The 14780-nt window shown below is 44.1% G+C and overlaps 1 protein-coding gene across 2 annotated transcripts in view; it reads left to right on the plus strand.

The window, feature by feature from the left end:
- Positions 1-14780, plus strand: part of LOC138165204 (spermatogenesis-associated protein 6-like) — a 117855-nt gene that overhangs the window by 30424 nt on the left and 72651 nt on the right. For both annotated transcript variants that reach the window (XM_069093326.1, XM_069093325.1), the window contains exon 6: positions 14563-14646. In XM_069093326.1, the coding sequence (XP_068949427.1) occupies positions 14563-14646 (84 nt within the window). The remainder of the gene's footprint in view (positions 1-14562; positions 14647-14780) is intronic.

The following is a 14780-nucleotide window of genomic DNA, read 5'->3' on the forward strand; positions in this document are numbered from 1 at the left end:
CTTGGCCGGGATCACACAGCTAATAAGTATCTGAGGCCAGATTTCAATTCAGGAAGACAAGTCTCTGACTCCAGGCTCAGCACTCTGTGCACTCTGGCACCACCACGCTGTCCCAGCTTTTCATCTGCACCCTAAGACACAAAGTCGTGAAGTTAGCTGTTTGTGGGCTAGGCTTTTCACATTTCAGTTTTATCTTGTGTTGTGGGGCAGAGTGCTTTAGAGGTTAGAATGCTGGGCTCCGAATCAGGAAAATTCAAGTTCAAATGTGTCCTTACACTGCTCAGTAGCTCTGGGGCTCTGGGAAAGACTCTTCACTGATTCCATTCTGAAGTTTTTTCATCTGTAAAATGGGGGCAATGGCACTTACTTCTTCCCAGGGTTCTTATGGGCCTCAAACGAGCTTTCATATACATGTGTGTATCTATACATATACACATACACATACAGATATATATGCATACTATATATGTATACACATGTATATATATGTATATAGGTACATGTAGTACTTTGTAAACCATAAAGGGCTTTAGAAATGTTTGTTATGATAGGATTGACTTCTTGTGAATTCAACTTCTGTCACTATAGATTTGGCCATTTCTCTCTTTTCAGGTTTATTTTGTTTTTTAGGTTACAGAGATATAGTTAATGTTTTGACATTCCCAGAAAACAGTGTGAAAGTCAGAAATGAAAATTTGATACATTGAACCTAAGGGAAATAGCAGGTTAAGTTCCTGTGACCACCAAAAGCTGTAATATTTCACTAGAGATTGCTGAAAATAAACTTTTCTGCATATAATTCTTTACAATAAAACATAAATTCCAATAATGTACACTTTTTCTAACTTAATGACCATGAAATAACCCATAAAAATAAAAATGGTCAAATGCAAAACATAGTCGTTGCCTAGAATTCTATGACTTTTTGTGTTAACATCTTAATAAAAACATTGATTTCAGACCATATTTACTTTTTATAATACATGAAATCTACAGTACCATGTTTTCCTCCTTTTTTGCAAATATGATGAATTTTTGATTCATTAACACCAAACTCGAAGTCAATGGTGGTTGCAGACATTCTGTCCAAAAGTCATCTGAACCCTTCATTTTCTCACTAAAGTACATCACTGATTTCACACGTTTAGGCTTAGAGTTCAGAGGACTCACACTATGCTTTGGGGGCAAAATTGCAACACAAAACTTGATTTTTAAAATTAAACAATGAAAATATGCTGTGACTGCCCGGGGAGCTCTTTGCAATGGTTGGGTGAACAAGAATGGTGAAAGAGCTAGTAGGATACCAGCCACTCCCCAAACTTGCTCACATGGCTCACTTTTTTCCTCTCCTGTGCATAGCCTTGAATGTGCATGGTTACCAATGCAAAAGTGAAAATGGGACTCCTGATAAGGTCATGTGAATGCTTGAAGTCACGGAAGTTAAACACACAAATGCTGGTGATTGGCTGTTTATGGAAAATCATAAATGGTTATTGCATTAAATTGAATGGCTCCTCAATAAACCTAGTTCCTTGTCTGTGAAATAAAGGTTTGGACTTCAAGAAATACTAGTTAATAGGGACTCTTATGTAGAAACAATCATTCCATTATATAATTCCTGATAGAGAAAAAGGGAGGAATTCTAGTATGATACAGTCTAGATTTAGAGGTAACAGAATTTGAAGACTTCAGGAGAAGGGTAGGGAGGATCTCAGGGGTGAAATTGTCTGAAAGAAGTCAAGCATGTAGGGCTAAGAACTTCTGAAGACCCCAAGGAAAGCATTTTCAGGGAGGAGGGAGAAGAGAACTTGCCTAAAGAGGCTGATATGACCACACATGGAAGTCAGCAATTAACTTAGAGTTAGCAAAGATATGAAGAGAAGAGGGAAGGGAGGGCAGCTACAAAGGGAGGAATACAGCCATGCAATGCCATCCTTGTATGAGTAGCTCAGATCTGGAGTGCTAAAATTCTGAAATTGTCACCATGAGAGAACACTCAGGGCAAATGGAAAAGAAAAGCCTTTCAAAGCCATGCAAGACAGCCTAAAGTCTCAGCGCAGTTTTAGGTTCTGATCAAGGGGGCAGAGGAGGGGGTGACCCAAGATTGCAGAGGAGGAAAAGAGCTGCTCAGAGCTCCTTTTGCTTCTCTCTCAAGGGCACATTCCTTGGATTGAGAAGGGAACGAGAATGGCTGGTAAGGAGCCGACACCTGCTACGAGTGAGGAGAATGGAGAATCCTTAGCCGCCCTCAGTGCACTCAGACCACTTGGCACTGGAGGATTTGGCAGATAGGACAGCTGAGCCATTTTCAGTGATATTTGAAAAGTCCTGGAAAATCAGAGCAGTGCTGTACAATTGGAAAGGGCAAATGCTGTTTCAGTTCCATCACACAGGAAGAGAACAGATCATATTGGATGAATCTTATTTCTTCTTTCGATAGCATTACTCTTTAACGGAATTTTAGCGAGTCATTTGACCAAGTTGTTTATGCTGTTCTTGTGGAAAAGATGGAAAAATGTGGTGCTAGACAGTCGGTACTACAGTCAGGGGAATTTGGAGATTGTTAAACAGACTGGACTCAAAGAATAGTTGTTAATGGCTCCATGTCAGCTTGGAAGGAGCCTTCACTCCCTTAAGTATTTTCTATTTATCCTGTATTGGCTTGTTTGTACATAGTGGTTGTCTTATTGTCTTCTCCATTCGATTGTGAACTCCTTGATGGTAGGGTCTGTCTTGTCTTTCTTTGTATGCCAGTGCTTAGCACAGTACCTGGCTTTAAATAAGCACTAATAAGTGTTTATTGACTGACCTTTTGACTGACTGCTTGAAATTAGTTTGTTTTATTTTTCTGTTGGATTAAAAACTGCATATGCGAAGTTCCCAAGTATTAGGGTAGGAGTTGAGGAGAGACAAATTGTTAGCCATGTAGTAAACCATTGAGGAAGGAAGAAGAGTGTCCTGGGGGTCTGTAGACCACAGCTACCAGGAGTTTGATTGGGTAGATGTGAATAGCATGAGTCTCAAAAGAGGAGAGGTAACTGAATGACAGGTAGGGGGAGAAACTAGAAGTGTATGTAGGGAATGAGGAGTATTGTGTCAGTACTAGAAAGGGTAGCCCGGGAGACTGTCATCAGAAGGGAGCAAGGTTTCAGTAATAATTAGTAGATGGAAGGAGTGGGAAAGGAAGAGATTTAGGATGAATGGAAGTTTGTTGCCTATTAAACAGGCATTCCAGAGGGCACATTGGAAAGGCTGGGTGGTGTTCAGTTGGAACTTTGGAGTGGGAGGTTTGAGGGGGATGGGAATAAGGTGGGGGTGAGGAATCAGGTTTGGATGATGACCTTTAGGGGTTCAGAATCACTGAGATGTAAAGCCCTCATCAGCTTATTGGCAAGCTATTACCCTGTCCCTCCAGTGCCTCATTGTGGTGTGGTTGTAACTGACCCACCCTGTGTGTTCATAGGTTCTCTCCTGACATTGTCTTTGGTGACTCAGAATCACCTTCTCGTCTCCAATAAGATCTGAGAGGATGACTCCATGGATAATTTCATATAAATCCAGAAGAAGAAGAGACAAGAAAAAGAAGGTGGAGCTACCCAAAGCCTAAATGGCTCTTTCTATTGTTTGCCATCTCTGCATCTCCATAAAATACTTCTTTCATGGCCTTGTGTGATGGGGATATGAGCCTGGGTTCTGAAAACCTGTTCCAGGAAGTTTTGTCCAAACTGAAAAGATTTCATGCTTTGTCCCTGCTGTCTGAGAACCAACTTGCGCGTGGAGGGAGAATCACCATCAGTCGCAGGGCCACAATTGGTGAAGTCTTTGGCCCTGGCAATCTGTGGAACAAAAAATATGGCTCCGAGAGTATGGAACAAAATAAATTGACTGGGATCCACTTTCACTTTTGTAATAGTGCTGGCCAAGTTCTCCAAAATGATAGTTTTTCACAATTGCTAAACACTAATTTAGCTGTTTATACTTTAAATTTGAGATCCTTGTCCAATGATCTATATGTCAACATGTTACTGCAGGAAGTGAACTGTATCAATACTGAGTGGAGGAATCAGTCAGTAAACATTTATTAAACTACTTCTGTAGGCAGCTGTGTGATCCTGGGTAAGTCACTTAATCCACTGGAGAAGGAAATGGCAAGCCATTCCAGTATGTTTGTCAAGAGGACCCCATACAGGATCAGGACTGAGCAAGATGGGCCAGGTACTGTTCTAATTGCTGCTAATCTCAAGAAAAGCCAGACAGACACTGCTCTCAAACTGCTCAGGCTAATAAGAGGGACATCAATGTCTCTCACGTTCACAAACAACTATCATAAACCAGCTGGGTAGAGGATAAAGTAGGGAAGACATGGGAATTAATGGGGATCAGGAAAGCTTCCTCTAGAAGGTGGGATTTTAACTGAGATTTGAAGGAGGCCCGGGAAGCCAGGAGATGGAGATGAGGAGGCAAAACATTCCAGGCATGAGGGATGGCCTGGAGTAAAAAGGCCTGAAATCAGGATATGGAATGTTTTGTCTGAGGATTGGCAGGAAGGCCAGTGCCAAGGGATTGTCGAGTCCCTGTGTATGGGGAGTGCACTGGGAATATAAGATGTAAGAAGTTGGGAAGGTGAGGGGGACAGGTTATTGAATTCAATAGTCAGTAGTCGTTAAACATTTATTAAATGCCGACTTTGTGCTAGGCACTGTGCTAAATGCTGGGGATACAAAAGAGACAAAAGACAGCCCCTGCCCTTAAAGAACTCACAGTCTAATGGGAGAGACAAGAAGCAGAAACATGTATAGAAACAAGCTATCTACAAGATAAATAAAAAATTGTCAAAAGAGACAGAAAGTACTATTATTTGGAGGGTTCTGTAGAAGATGGGGTTTTAATTGGAACTTAAAGGAACCCAGGGAGATCAGTAGTTGGAGCAGGCTGAGGATGAGGGGGAGCATTCCAAGCATGGGAGACAGTTGGAGGAAATGCTCAGAGCTAAGAGACTGACTGTCTTTTTTCCCTTTATCAAATGCTTTATTAACTTCTAGTTTATATCATTCATTTCCACAAGATTTTGAGTTAAAAATTTTCTCCCTGCTTTTCTCCTAACCACCACCCCAAAATAGCGATCCCACTGGATAATCCCCTCCTCCAATCTGCTCTATCCCATATCATCCCCCATCCCCTCTGATTTTCCAGTAGGGCATGGTGGATCTCTATGTCCCAGTGCCTGTATATCTTATTTCCCAGTTACATGTAAAGTAATATTAATAATAGTATATATATATATATATGTATATATATAAATTTGATATTAAAGCTTTGAATTCCAGATTCATTCCCTTCCTCCTTTGTCACCCACCCTTACTGGGAAGATAAGCAATTCAATATAGGTTGTACATGTGTAGCTATGCAAACATTTCCTTAGTGGATATATTGTGAAAGACTGATTATATTTCCCTCCATCCTATCCCCCCCCAACTTGTTCTATTCTCTACTTTAATCCTGTCCTTTTTCAAAAGTGGGTGCTTCTAACTTCCCTCCCCCCCAAGACTGCCCTCCCTTCCATCACCCCCCTCTCATCCCCTTCACCCCTACTCTTCTGTAGGGTGAGATACCCTAATTATTGTGTATGTCACTCCCTACCTAAGCCAAATTCAATGAGAATAAGGTTAACACATTCCCTTTTGCCTTCCTGTTCTTCCCCTCCATTGTAATTGTTTTCCCTTGCCTCTTCTATATGAGATAGTTTACCGCATTCTGTATCTCCCCATCTCCTCTCATTATATTCCTCTCTCACCTCTTAATTTCATCTTTTAAGTACCATCCCTTCCTATTCAATGTCTATGTGTACCTGTACACATATATACACACACTCACATATGTATTCATATGCCCATATATTCTCCTATATAGACATATATATACACACACACACACACACACACATTTCTATTCCCTTCAAATATTCTCATACTGAGAAAAATTTCATAAGTTACAATTATCATTTTTCCATGTAGGAATATAAATAGTTCAACTTTGATAAGTTCCTTATGATTTCTTTTCCATGTTTACCTTCTCATGCTTCTCTTGCTTCTTGTATCTGAATGTCAAATTTTCTATTCAACTCTGGTTTTTTCATCAAGAATGCTTGAAAGTCCTCTATTCCATTGAATAACCATATTTCCCCCTGAAACATGATACTCAGTTTTGCTGGGTAGGTGATTCTTGGTTTTAATCCCAGCTCCTTTGACCTCCGGAATATCATATTCCAAGCCCTTCAATCCCTCATTGTAGAAGCTGCCAGATCCGGTGTTATTCTGATTGTGTTTCCACAATATTCAAATTGTTTCTTCCTGGCTGCTTGTAATATTTTCTCCTTGATCTGGGAATTCCGGAACCTGGCTATAATATTCCTAGGAGTTTTCTTTTGGGGATCTTTTTCAGGAGGTGATTGTGGATTCTTTCAACCTCTGTTTTGCCCTCTGGTTCTAAAACATCAGGGCAATTTTCCCTGAGAATTTCTTGAAGGATGATTTCTAGGCTCTTTTTTTGATCATGGCTTTTAGGTAGTCCAAAAATTTTAAAATTATCTCTCCTTGATCTATTTTCCAGGTCAGTACTTTTTCCAATGAGATATTTTATATTGCCTTCTATTTTTTCATTGTTTGTATCTGTTTAATAGTATCTTGATTTCTCATAAAGTCACTAGCTCCCATTTGCTCCAATCTAATTCTAAAGGAATGATTCTCTTCAGTGAGCTTTTGAGATTCTTTTTCCATCTGGCAAATTCAGCTTTTTAAGGCATTCTTCTCCTCATTGCCTTTTTGAGCCTCTTTTGCCATTTGAGTTAGTCTGGTTTTTAAGGTGATATTTTCTTCAGTCAGGTTGTTGACTCTTATTTGATAATTTTCTTGCATTGTTCTCATTTCTCTTCCCAATTTTTCCTCCACTTCTCTTATTTGTTTTTCAAAATCCTTAAGGTCCTCTATGGCCTGTAACCAGCTTGTATTTTTCTTGGAAGCTTTTGGTGCAGGAGTTCTGACTTCATTGTCTTCCACCTGTTCCATGCTTTGATCCTTTTTGTCCCCAAAATAGGAGTCTAATGTCATATTGCTGAGCTTTCTTTGCTTCCCTTGTTTGCTCATGCTGCCACTCAATTACTTGACTTTTGAGCTTTTTTGCCATGGTAGGACTCTGCTACCAGACAGGGGAGCTTTGTCCCAATCGCTGAGGTTTTCTCAGCTGCTGGAACTGTTCATTGGGTGTGCTCTCTGAAGCCTCCACATGCTGTGGCAAGCTGGTCACGCACCCCAGGACCTGCACCCTAGAAAGCAATCCAGATCCAAGTAGCTTAAAGCAAAAGTGATTACCCTTCAGACTGGTCGCTTGTTCCCCCTACAGTCTGCAAGCCAGGAGCTGAAGCTGCCATGTGGCGGTGGCAGTGGCTACATGGCTGTGGTGCCTCAGTGGCTTCTCCCTCTAGGGGGTAAAGGCTGTACTGCACTCCCGAACTACCGGATCCCAAAGTCCACACTGCACTGACCTCTCACTTTGTCCTTAGCATCTATGTGTTAATAATTCTGGAAACCACCACAGGTGCTGGTGTTCTGAAGTCCCTCCAGCCAGCAGCTGGTTGTGGCCACCCTGGGGCTAAAACCTTGGTCTTGCACGGGGCTGGGCTTGGCTCCCAGAGTGCTGCTCTGTCCGCTTCCTGCCAGCCTGTCAGGCTGTCCTCAGTGGGACGTTAGCTTCTTTCTGTCATTTTGTGAGATCTGTAGCTCCAAAGTTTGTCTAGAGTAATTTTTTACATGAATTGGAGGAGGTGGAAGCCAGAGCTGCATGGAAGTCCTGTTTCTACTCCACCATCTTCACTCTGCCCCCCTGAGATGGAGTGTCTTGTTTGTGAAAAAGCCAGGAGGCCATTGTCACGAGGAGGGCTTCAAAGGACAAAATGATCCTGAAGGCTTCAAGGAACCACTGGAATTGATTTGAGTATAGTGTCATAGCTTCTCTTTAGTAGGATTACTTGACAGTTGAGTAGGGGATAGATTGGAGGATGTCTGACAGGGAGACCAGCCAGTAAGCCCTGGCTTGCACCAGATTTGAGAGCCACAACATGGTGGTGACAGTGTCAGAGTAGAAAAAGGTAGTGTATTCAAAATGTGTTACCAGGAGAAACTTGGTAGGCCCTAACAGATTGGGTATGTTGGGGGGTGGGGTGAGAAAGAATGAAGATTCAAGTAATATTTAGTCATGAGCTTGAGAAGTTAAGAAGACCTTTGGGGGAAAGAGAGTGAGTTCAGTCTTGGATGTGCTAAGTTTAAGATATCTATGGACCATCTACTTTGAGATGTTCGGTAGGCAGTCGGAGATACAAGACTCAAGGTCAGGAAAGAGGTGAGGATTGGACAAATAGAATCGAGAGTCATCAGCATGGAGATGATCATTCAGTCCATAGGAGCTGAAAAGATCCATGAAGCGAAATAGTGTAGAGGGAGAAGGAAAGAAGGACAGAACCCATGGGACGCCAACAGCAGGACTCACCCGATTGAAGTTCTAGCACATGAGGCCGAGAAGGAGCAATCATTCAGGTGGGAGGAGAATAAGACAGAGCCACATGACAAAAACCAAGAGAGAAGAAAGTACCAAGGAGGAGAGCGTCAAAGCCTGCCAAGGTCCGGGAGGAGGAGGATGGGGAAGAGGCCATGAGATTTGCCAGTTGAGCTGTTGGCAGTTTTGGGGAGATCGTTTCATTGGTGTGATGATGGGTTCAGAACCTAGACTGCAGAGCATTAAGAGAGTGTTTGCCTTGGCAAAGAGAAGGCCCACTCCACGTGAGACAGAGATTGTGGCAGAAGTAGCTGAGTAAATGCAAGATGAGGGGAGAAGAGGTAGCTCATGGCAAATGGCCTCCATTTTTTCAGTGAAATGGGAGGCAAGGTTCTCAGCTGAGAATGAGATTGGGGCAGGCATGGGATGCTTGAGGAGACATGACAGATTTTGGGTAAGCTTCAATGATGAGAGGGATTGAGTCACTTGGGGGGGGGCATAAAACATTTGCCTTGCGGAGCTGAGGGCCCAATTGTGATGATATAACAATTTTGTAGTGGACCCAGTTGTCATGGCTTTGTGATTCTCTCCAGCTTCATTCAGCAGCACATGTGTTGGATCAAAGATGTGAATGGTGGAAGGGATCTAAGGCTGAGGGTTGGCAGGGCAAGATGGGCAGTATGATAGGGGGAAATGGACTCAAATGAGGAACATGATATATTCACCTGGTTGGCCAAGGGGTAAAGACGAGGCATAGAGGAGAGTGTAGCCAGTCCAAGGATAATAACCTGGGAGAGAACTGAGGAATTGATGGTCATGGTGGAGAAGAAAATGGTTTAGGGTTCAAAGATAAGAGGGAGAGATGGAATGCCAATAGATTTTGATCAGATAAATGAATTTCAGAGTTCATGAATGTGGAATTAGTACATTTGTGGGTAATAGCAAGATCAAGTGCATGACCATCTCTGTGTGTGGCTGAGGTGGAGTGGAAATTCATTGAAAATGGATGTTGATCAAATGGGAGGTTAGGGTGTTTGAGGGAGTTATCAATATGAATGTTGAAGTCCACTAGTATGATGGCAGGAGCTGTGGAGGAAAGACTGTGAGCAAGGCACTGAATTCATTAAAGAAAGAAGCAGAATGTCTTGGGAGTTGGCAGAGAACAGCTACTGGAATTTAGATTAGGTATCCTTGAGTGAGCCTTAAAGGAGGAGAGGTTCCTATGTGATGGGGATAGAGGGAAAACCTGGAAATGGCAGTGAGGAGCAAGGAACATTCCAACCCCACTCCCCCCACCCCAACCTCCACAGTGATTTGGGTATATTGGTACAAGTTCTGCAAAGGGAGACCCAAGAATCTGTGACATTGGGAGAGAGCCAGGTCTCAGTGAGAACCAGTAGATTTAGAAGTGAAAAGGTCTAAGATGAAAAGCTTGTTACCCACGGAGCAGGCATTCCAGAGAGCACAGTGGAAGGGGATGGTTAACTTGTGAGTTGGACCTTGAAGGGGTAAAGGGTAGAGGGGAGTGGGAATAAGGGTTGAGCGGTAGGAGATGAAGAACAGGTTTGATTGGCAGCTGGAGGATCAGAATCTTTGGTATGGGGAAGGTATGACCAGTAGGAACTTTGTTCATCGTCATCATCATCATCATCAGGAATGAGTTCAGGTAGATTTTTATTGTCCTCGTGTGTTGGGTCTTAGGGTGGAGTCAGGTGAGGGGGTAGGTGCTTGAAGCTGAAGGAATAGTGTTACTCCCCTCCTCCCAAGGCATGAGACCAGGCTAGAAACCTGATGGATTGGCCTTTTCCCTGACAGGGAGGAACCTGGTGCTTGAAGGAAATGTGTTTCTCTTCTTCTGGAGAGAGGCAGGAGACCTGGTGTGATGGACTCACTCCTCTACCCCAGGTAGGCTGGAGCCAGCTCTATGTAGTGGGCTAATTTTCACTAAAGTAACTCATCAATGACCACCACCATAAGATACATTTAAGTGCCTACTATGTGCCAGACACTGTGCTAAGAGGAGGCAATACAAATATAAACAATGAAACAATCCTTACTCTCTAGGAGTTTACGTTCTAATTAGGGAGACCACAAGTACAAACAAGCCCAGAATAAAAATGAAGAATATACGTGCAAATAAACCCAAGATCATTTGGGAGGAAGGGCACTAGCAGTGGAGTAGGGAGGGACATCAGGTAAAGGATGGTGCTTGAGCTCTGTCTGGAGAGGAATTTTCGGAGGCACAGGTGAGAGGGTTGCACAGGGGAGAGATAAAGTACAAAGGCATGGAGGTGGGAGATGTGTGGAGCAGCAAGCAGGCTGGTGTGGCGGAATTGCTGAGTGTCGGAGGAGGGGTAATGTCCAGTGAGGCCAGAGAGATTTGAACCAGGTTGTGCAGGGCTTTAAAGACAAATGGACACAAGTTAGAGCCACTGGAGGTGACTGAGGAGGGGAGTAACACGGTCAGGTCTTGCTTAAGGAAGATCATTTTGGCAGCACTGCAGAGGATGTCCTGGGGTGGGGAGACAAATCAGAGACTGCTCAGATCATCTGAGCAGCTGATGATGAAGGCCTGACCTTGTGCCTTGTGCCTTGGCTGTGTGAGTGGAGAGAATGGAGCAGTGAGGAAGCAGGATAGTAAGATTTGGCAGTGATCAATTGGCTCCCACATAAGTGACACACTGAGTAACAGAATCACATCCAAAAAGATGTTGGCCCATGACAAGGTTGGGCTGAATCAGATAAGATGCAGTTCCATAGGACTAAGTGTGAAGATGGGGGAGGCATACATAGCTGGACAGTAGTCCTTCTAAAAAGGGTCTACGTTCTGGCTGGCTTTGGAGGGAGGGGCTTAGTTCCAGCTAGAAGGACAGGGGGCGATTGCCCTTCCTCCATGAATGTAGCTAATGAGATCCTGCATAACCCCACACCCCACTGGGTTCCAATACTTAGTGCCACTTGTATTTGTATCCCCAGGCTTAGGACAGTGGCTCAGTGTCTGGTACATAGAAAGCAATGCCTGCCTGCCTATGGTTGAATCAGTCACTTGATAAAAAGCATGAAACTAGATGCAGACAGTTGTTGATCACTTTGAATGGCATGAGAGCATGAAGGGAAGACATGGGGTGCTGAAGAGACTTAGTCCTGCCCTGGGTCTTTGGGTGCCCCAGTGAGGCAGTTTGAGTGGGACATGCCAGGGATGGGCCAGCTCAGGGAGATGCACTATCCAAGTCCCCAAGAGGGAATGATTTGGGGATGGGGAGAAGAACCTTTGTCTCCTCCCCAACTCTTTGACCCAAGGATCATGTTGGGACCTCTGAAAGGTTAGAAGATTTTTGACTCCCTGTAGGTCTTCTCACAGGGTCCCTGGGACAGCTGATGGCAGCCCACAACAAACTGCATTTTGAGGAGAGCAGAAAGATACTCTGAGCCGAAGGGAAATGTCAGGAGGGAGGGTGCCACAAAAGGAGGGAAGGTCTTTGGGTGGCCAGGACATTCTGATGATCTCTTTGCTGCTTATGCTTTAAGCTGAAAGCCCACTTTCCCCTGGATTCTGGAGGAGTTAGTGGGAGATGAGTTGAAGGACGTGGGGGGATGTTTTGTACCAGCTGTTCATACTATAGGACCTTAGAAAATATTAGCTTAAAAAAGCAGATATCTCTTAATGGTCATATAGCTTGTGAGTTAGAGTTCTAGAAAACCATCCCATAACACCCATCCCCATTACCTCTAGATTCTAAGGAAAGTAGTAGTAGGAGCAGCAGCAGCAAAAGTGGTAGTAGTAGTGGTGGTGGTGGTGGTGGTGGTGGTGGTGGTGGTGGTGGTGGTGGTAGAAGAAGAAGAAGGAGAAGAAGAAGGAGAAGGAGAAGAAGGAGGAGAAGAAGAAAAAGGAAGAGAAAGAGGAGGAGGAAGAGAAAGAAGAAGATATGATGATGATGATGATGATGATGATGATGATGATGATGATGATGACGATGACAATATTCTGGGACCTGGCCTGACCTGGTCCTAGGAAGCTTGGGAGAATAGGCTCCAGTGCATGTGCTACGGACGTGTTCCACTTTGTTTTGGGCACCACGATTCCAGAAGGCCATCAATAAGTCGGAGAGTGTCTAAAGATGGGTAAAGGGCCTCAAGCTCATGATGCCTGAAGATCAGTTGAAAGAACCAGGCATGTTTGGGTTGGAGAAGATGTAGAGACAACACGGTAGTTGTCTTTAAATACTTGAAGATCCATCACACAGAGAAGGCCTTAGGCATGTTCTGCTGAGCCCCACAAAAGTGAACCATGAGCAGTGAATGGAGTCAAAGTTACAAAGTGGCAGACGTATGCTTGTTATGAGATTTCCCGGAGTGCTGTGGGCCATGCTGGGAAGTGGGGAAGTCTTCCAGTAGAAGCAAGACAAACACTTGCTGGGAATAAACGTGCAGTGGTGATTCTGCTGTGCTGCACCAGATGACCATTGTGGTCCCTTGAGCTGAGGAATGGAGATAACACGATGGGGGTAAACGCGGGAGAGTAGAAGCCTTCCACAGAACTAGATGCGTCGTGGCCCCTTCTGATAATAACGTCCTGCAGTCTGGTGATTGTTGCTGGGAAGGAGAGTACTGAACCCTTATGCAGCTGCTGACAGAGGTGTGCAGGGAAGAACCCTGGTGAAATCTGACGTCCTGGCAGGATAGGAAATGTCTTATTTTTCTAATGATAGCTGGTATTTCTCTATATTGTGTCTTTTGACCAGCATTAACCCCAAGAATTAGTTAGTGATGGAATTAGTGCCCCCACTTTTCAGACTTAGAAATGGAGACTCAGAGAAAGTTAAATGCCATTGTCACCAAAGTGTTAGAGGTGAGAGTCAAACCCAGGTTCTGACTGGACTCTGAGTCTAACATGTAGGTGTGCTATTGTGGAGACTTCCTGTTCCACCCTCTGAGAGAAAGATGGGGCTTGTGGTGGCTGAGTTTATTGAGGCTGCATGTTTCCTTTCCTGTACAGGGATGAAATAGCAGTAAGCCCACTGACCATTGGCTTCCTATGAGCCCAAGAGAGGGGTCAGGCAGAGTGCTAGGAGCAGTGGAGGTGAGAGGCCGCACTGAGCGTGAGGCTTTGGGAGGCATTCTGGGAGACTGGGGGAGGAGGTTTTGACTTGGGGAGGACAGAGCGTCCCTAAAGGGGGCTGCATGTGTGAGGAGGCTTGAAAGATGCATTGGAGCTAAACCCAAGAGGGACCTGGGCAGTGGCTATAGCCAAAGTGATCGTCACCGAGGTTAGAGGAAGCTGCTTCTGGCTTTGGTCTTGTAGCCATCCGTTCACCAAATGTTTGGATTATTGTGTTTGTGGGAGATGCTGTATATTGACAAGGCATGGTCTTTGCTCTTGTGAAGACTACACTTAGGGGACAAAGACACAAATATGTCATGTAATTTAGAATATTAGATAAAAAGTGAGAGGGATATAAACAGTTTGTACATGGGAAGTATGTGTGAGGCATCAGAGCTGGCTGCCTGGAGGAAGTGGCCAAGGAGCTGGGCCTTCCAGGATGGGTTGGAGGGTATCCTTGGTGGCCAGCATCCCCTTTGCTGGCTCAGGAGCTACCTCAGCCAGCCTGGGGGCAATGGCACCAGACAGTGGCCATCATGGCCACTGGAGATGAGTCCTCCAGCTGTCTGAACCTCCGTGCCAGAAATTCCCCAGATACCCTCCTCACATATTTGGCTGTAAGGAAACTCTCTAAAAATGAATGACAGCAGGATGTATTGAACTGAGAAAATCAGAGCTTTCATTGTTTTTCCAAAGCCCTAGAATCATCTGTAATCAAGTACTCAGCTGGGCCAGTGGTGTCTTGCTGACATTTTGACATAGAAAAGTCCTGCCTTTTCCAATGATCTCAAATAAAGGCTGAGACGAACAAAGGGAAGGAGTTTGCATTTAGGCAGCATTTTGTAGCTTTGATATCTTTATCTTGTAAAGATCCTGATGTGGAGAAATGACTTTTTCTTTTCTCCTCTCCTCAGGGACTTTCTCCAAAGCTGGAATTTTCTACCACCTCTGTGATCACAGAATGCCTGATCAGCTCAAGGAAGTGTCGGGGCCTCCAGGTAATGATTCCATGCCTCTGTGCATCTGCTTCCCTTCCTTTTTTTTTTTTTTTTTTGCTTTTTGGAGGGCAATTGGGGTTAAGTGACTTGCCCAAGGTCACATGGCTAGTTTTTGTGTTAAGTGTCTGAGGGAT

Source organism: Petaurus breviceps, unplaced genomic scaffold, assembly GCF_028583685.1.
Source record: "Petaurus breviceps papuanus isolate PSGF00001 unplaced genomic scaffold, PetGlider_PUasm1.0 208, whole genome shotgun sequence".
NCBI classification, from domain to species: Eukaryota; Metazoa; Chordata; class Mammalia; order Diprotodontia; family Petauridae; genus Petaurus; species Petaurus breviceps.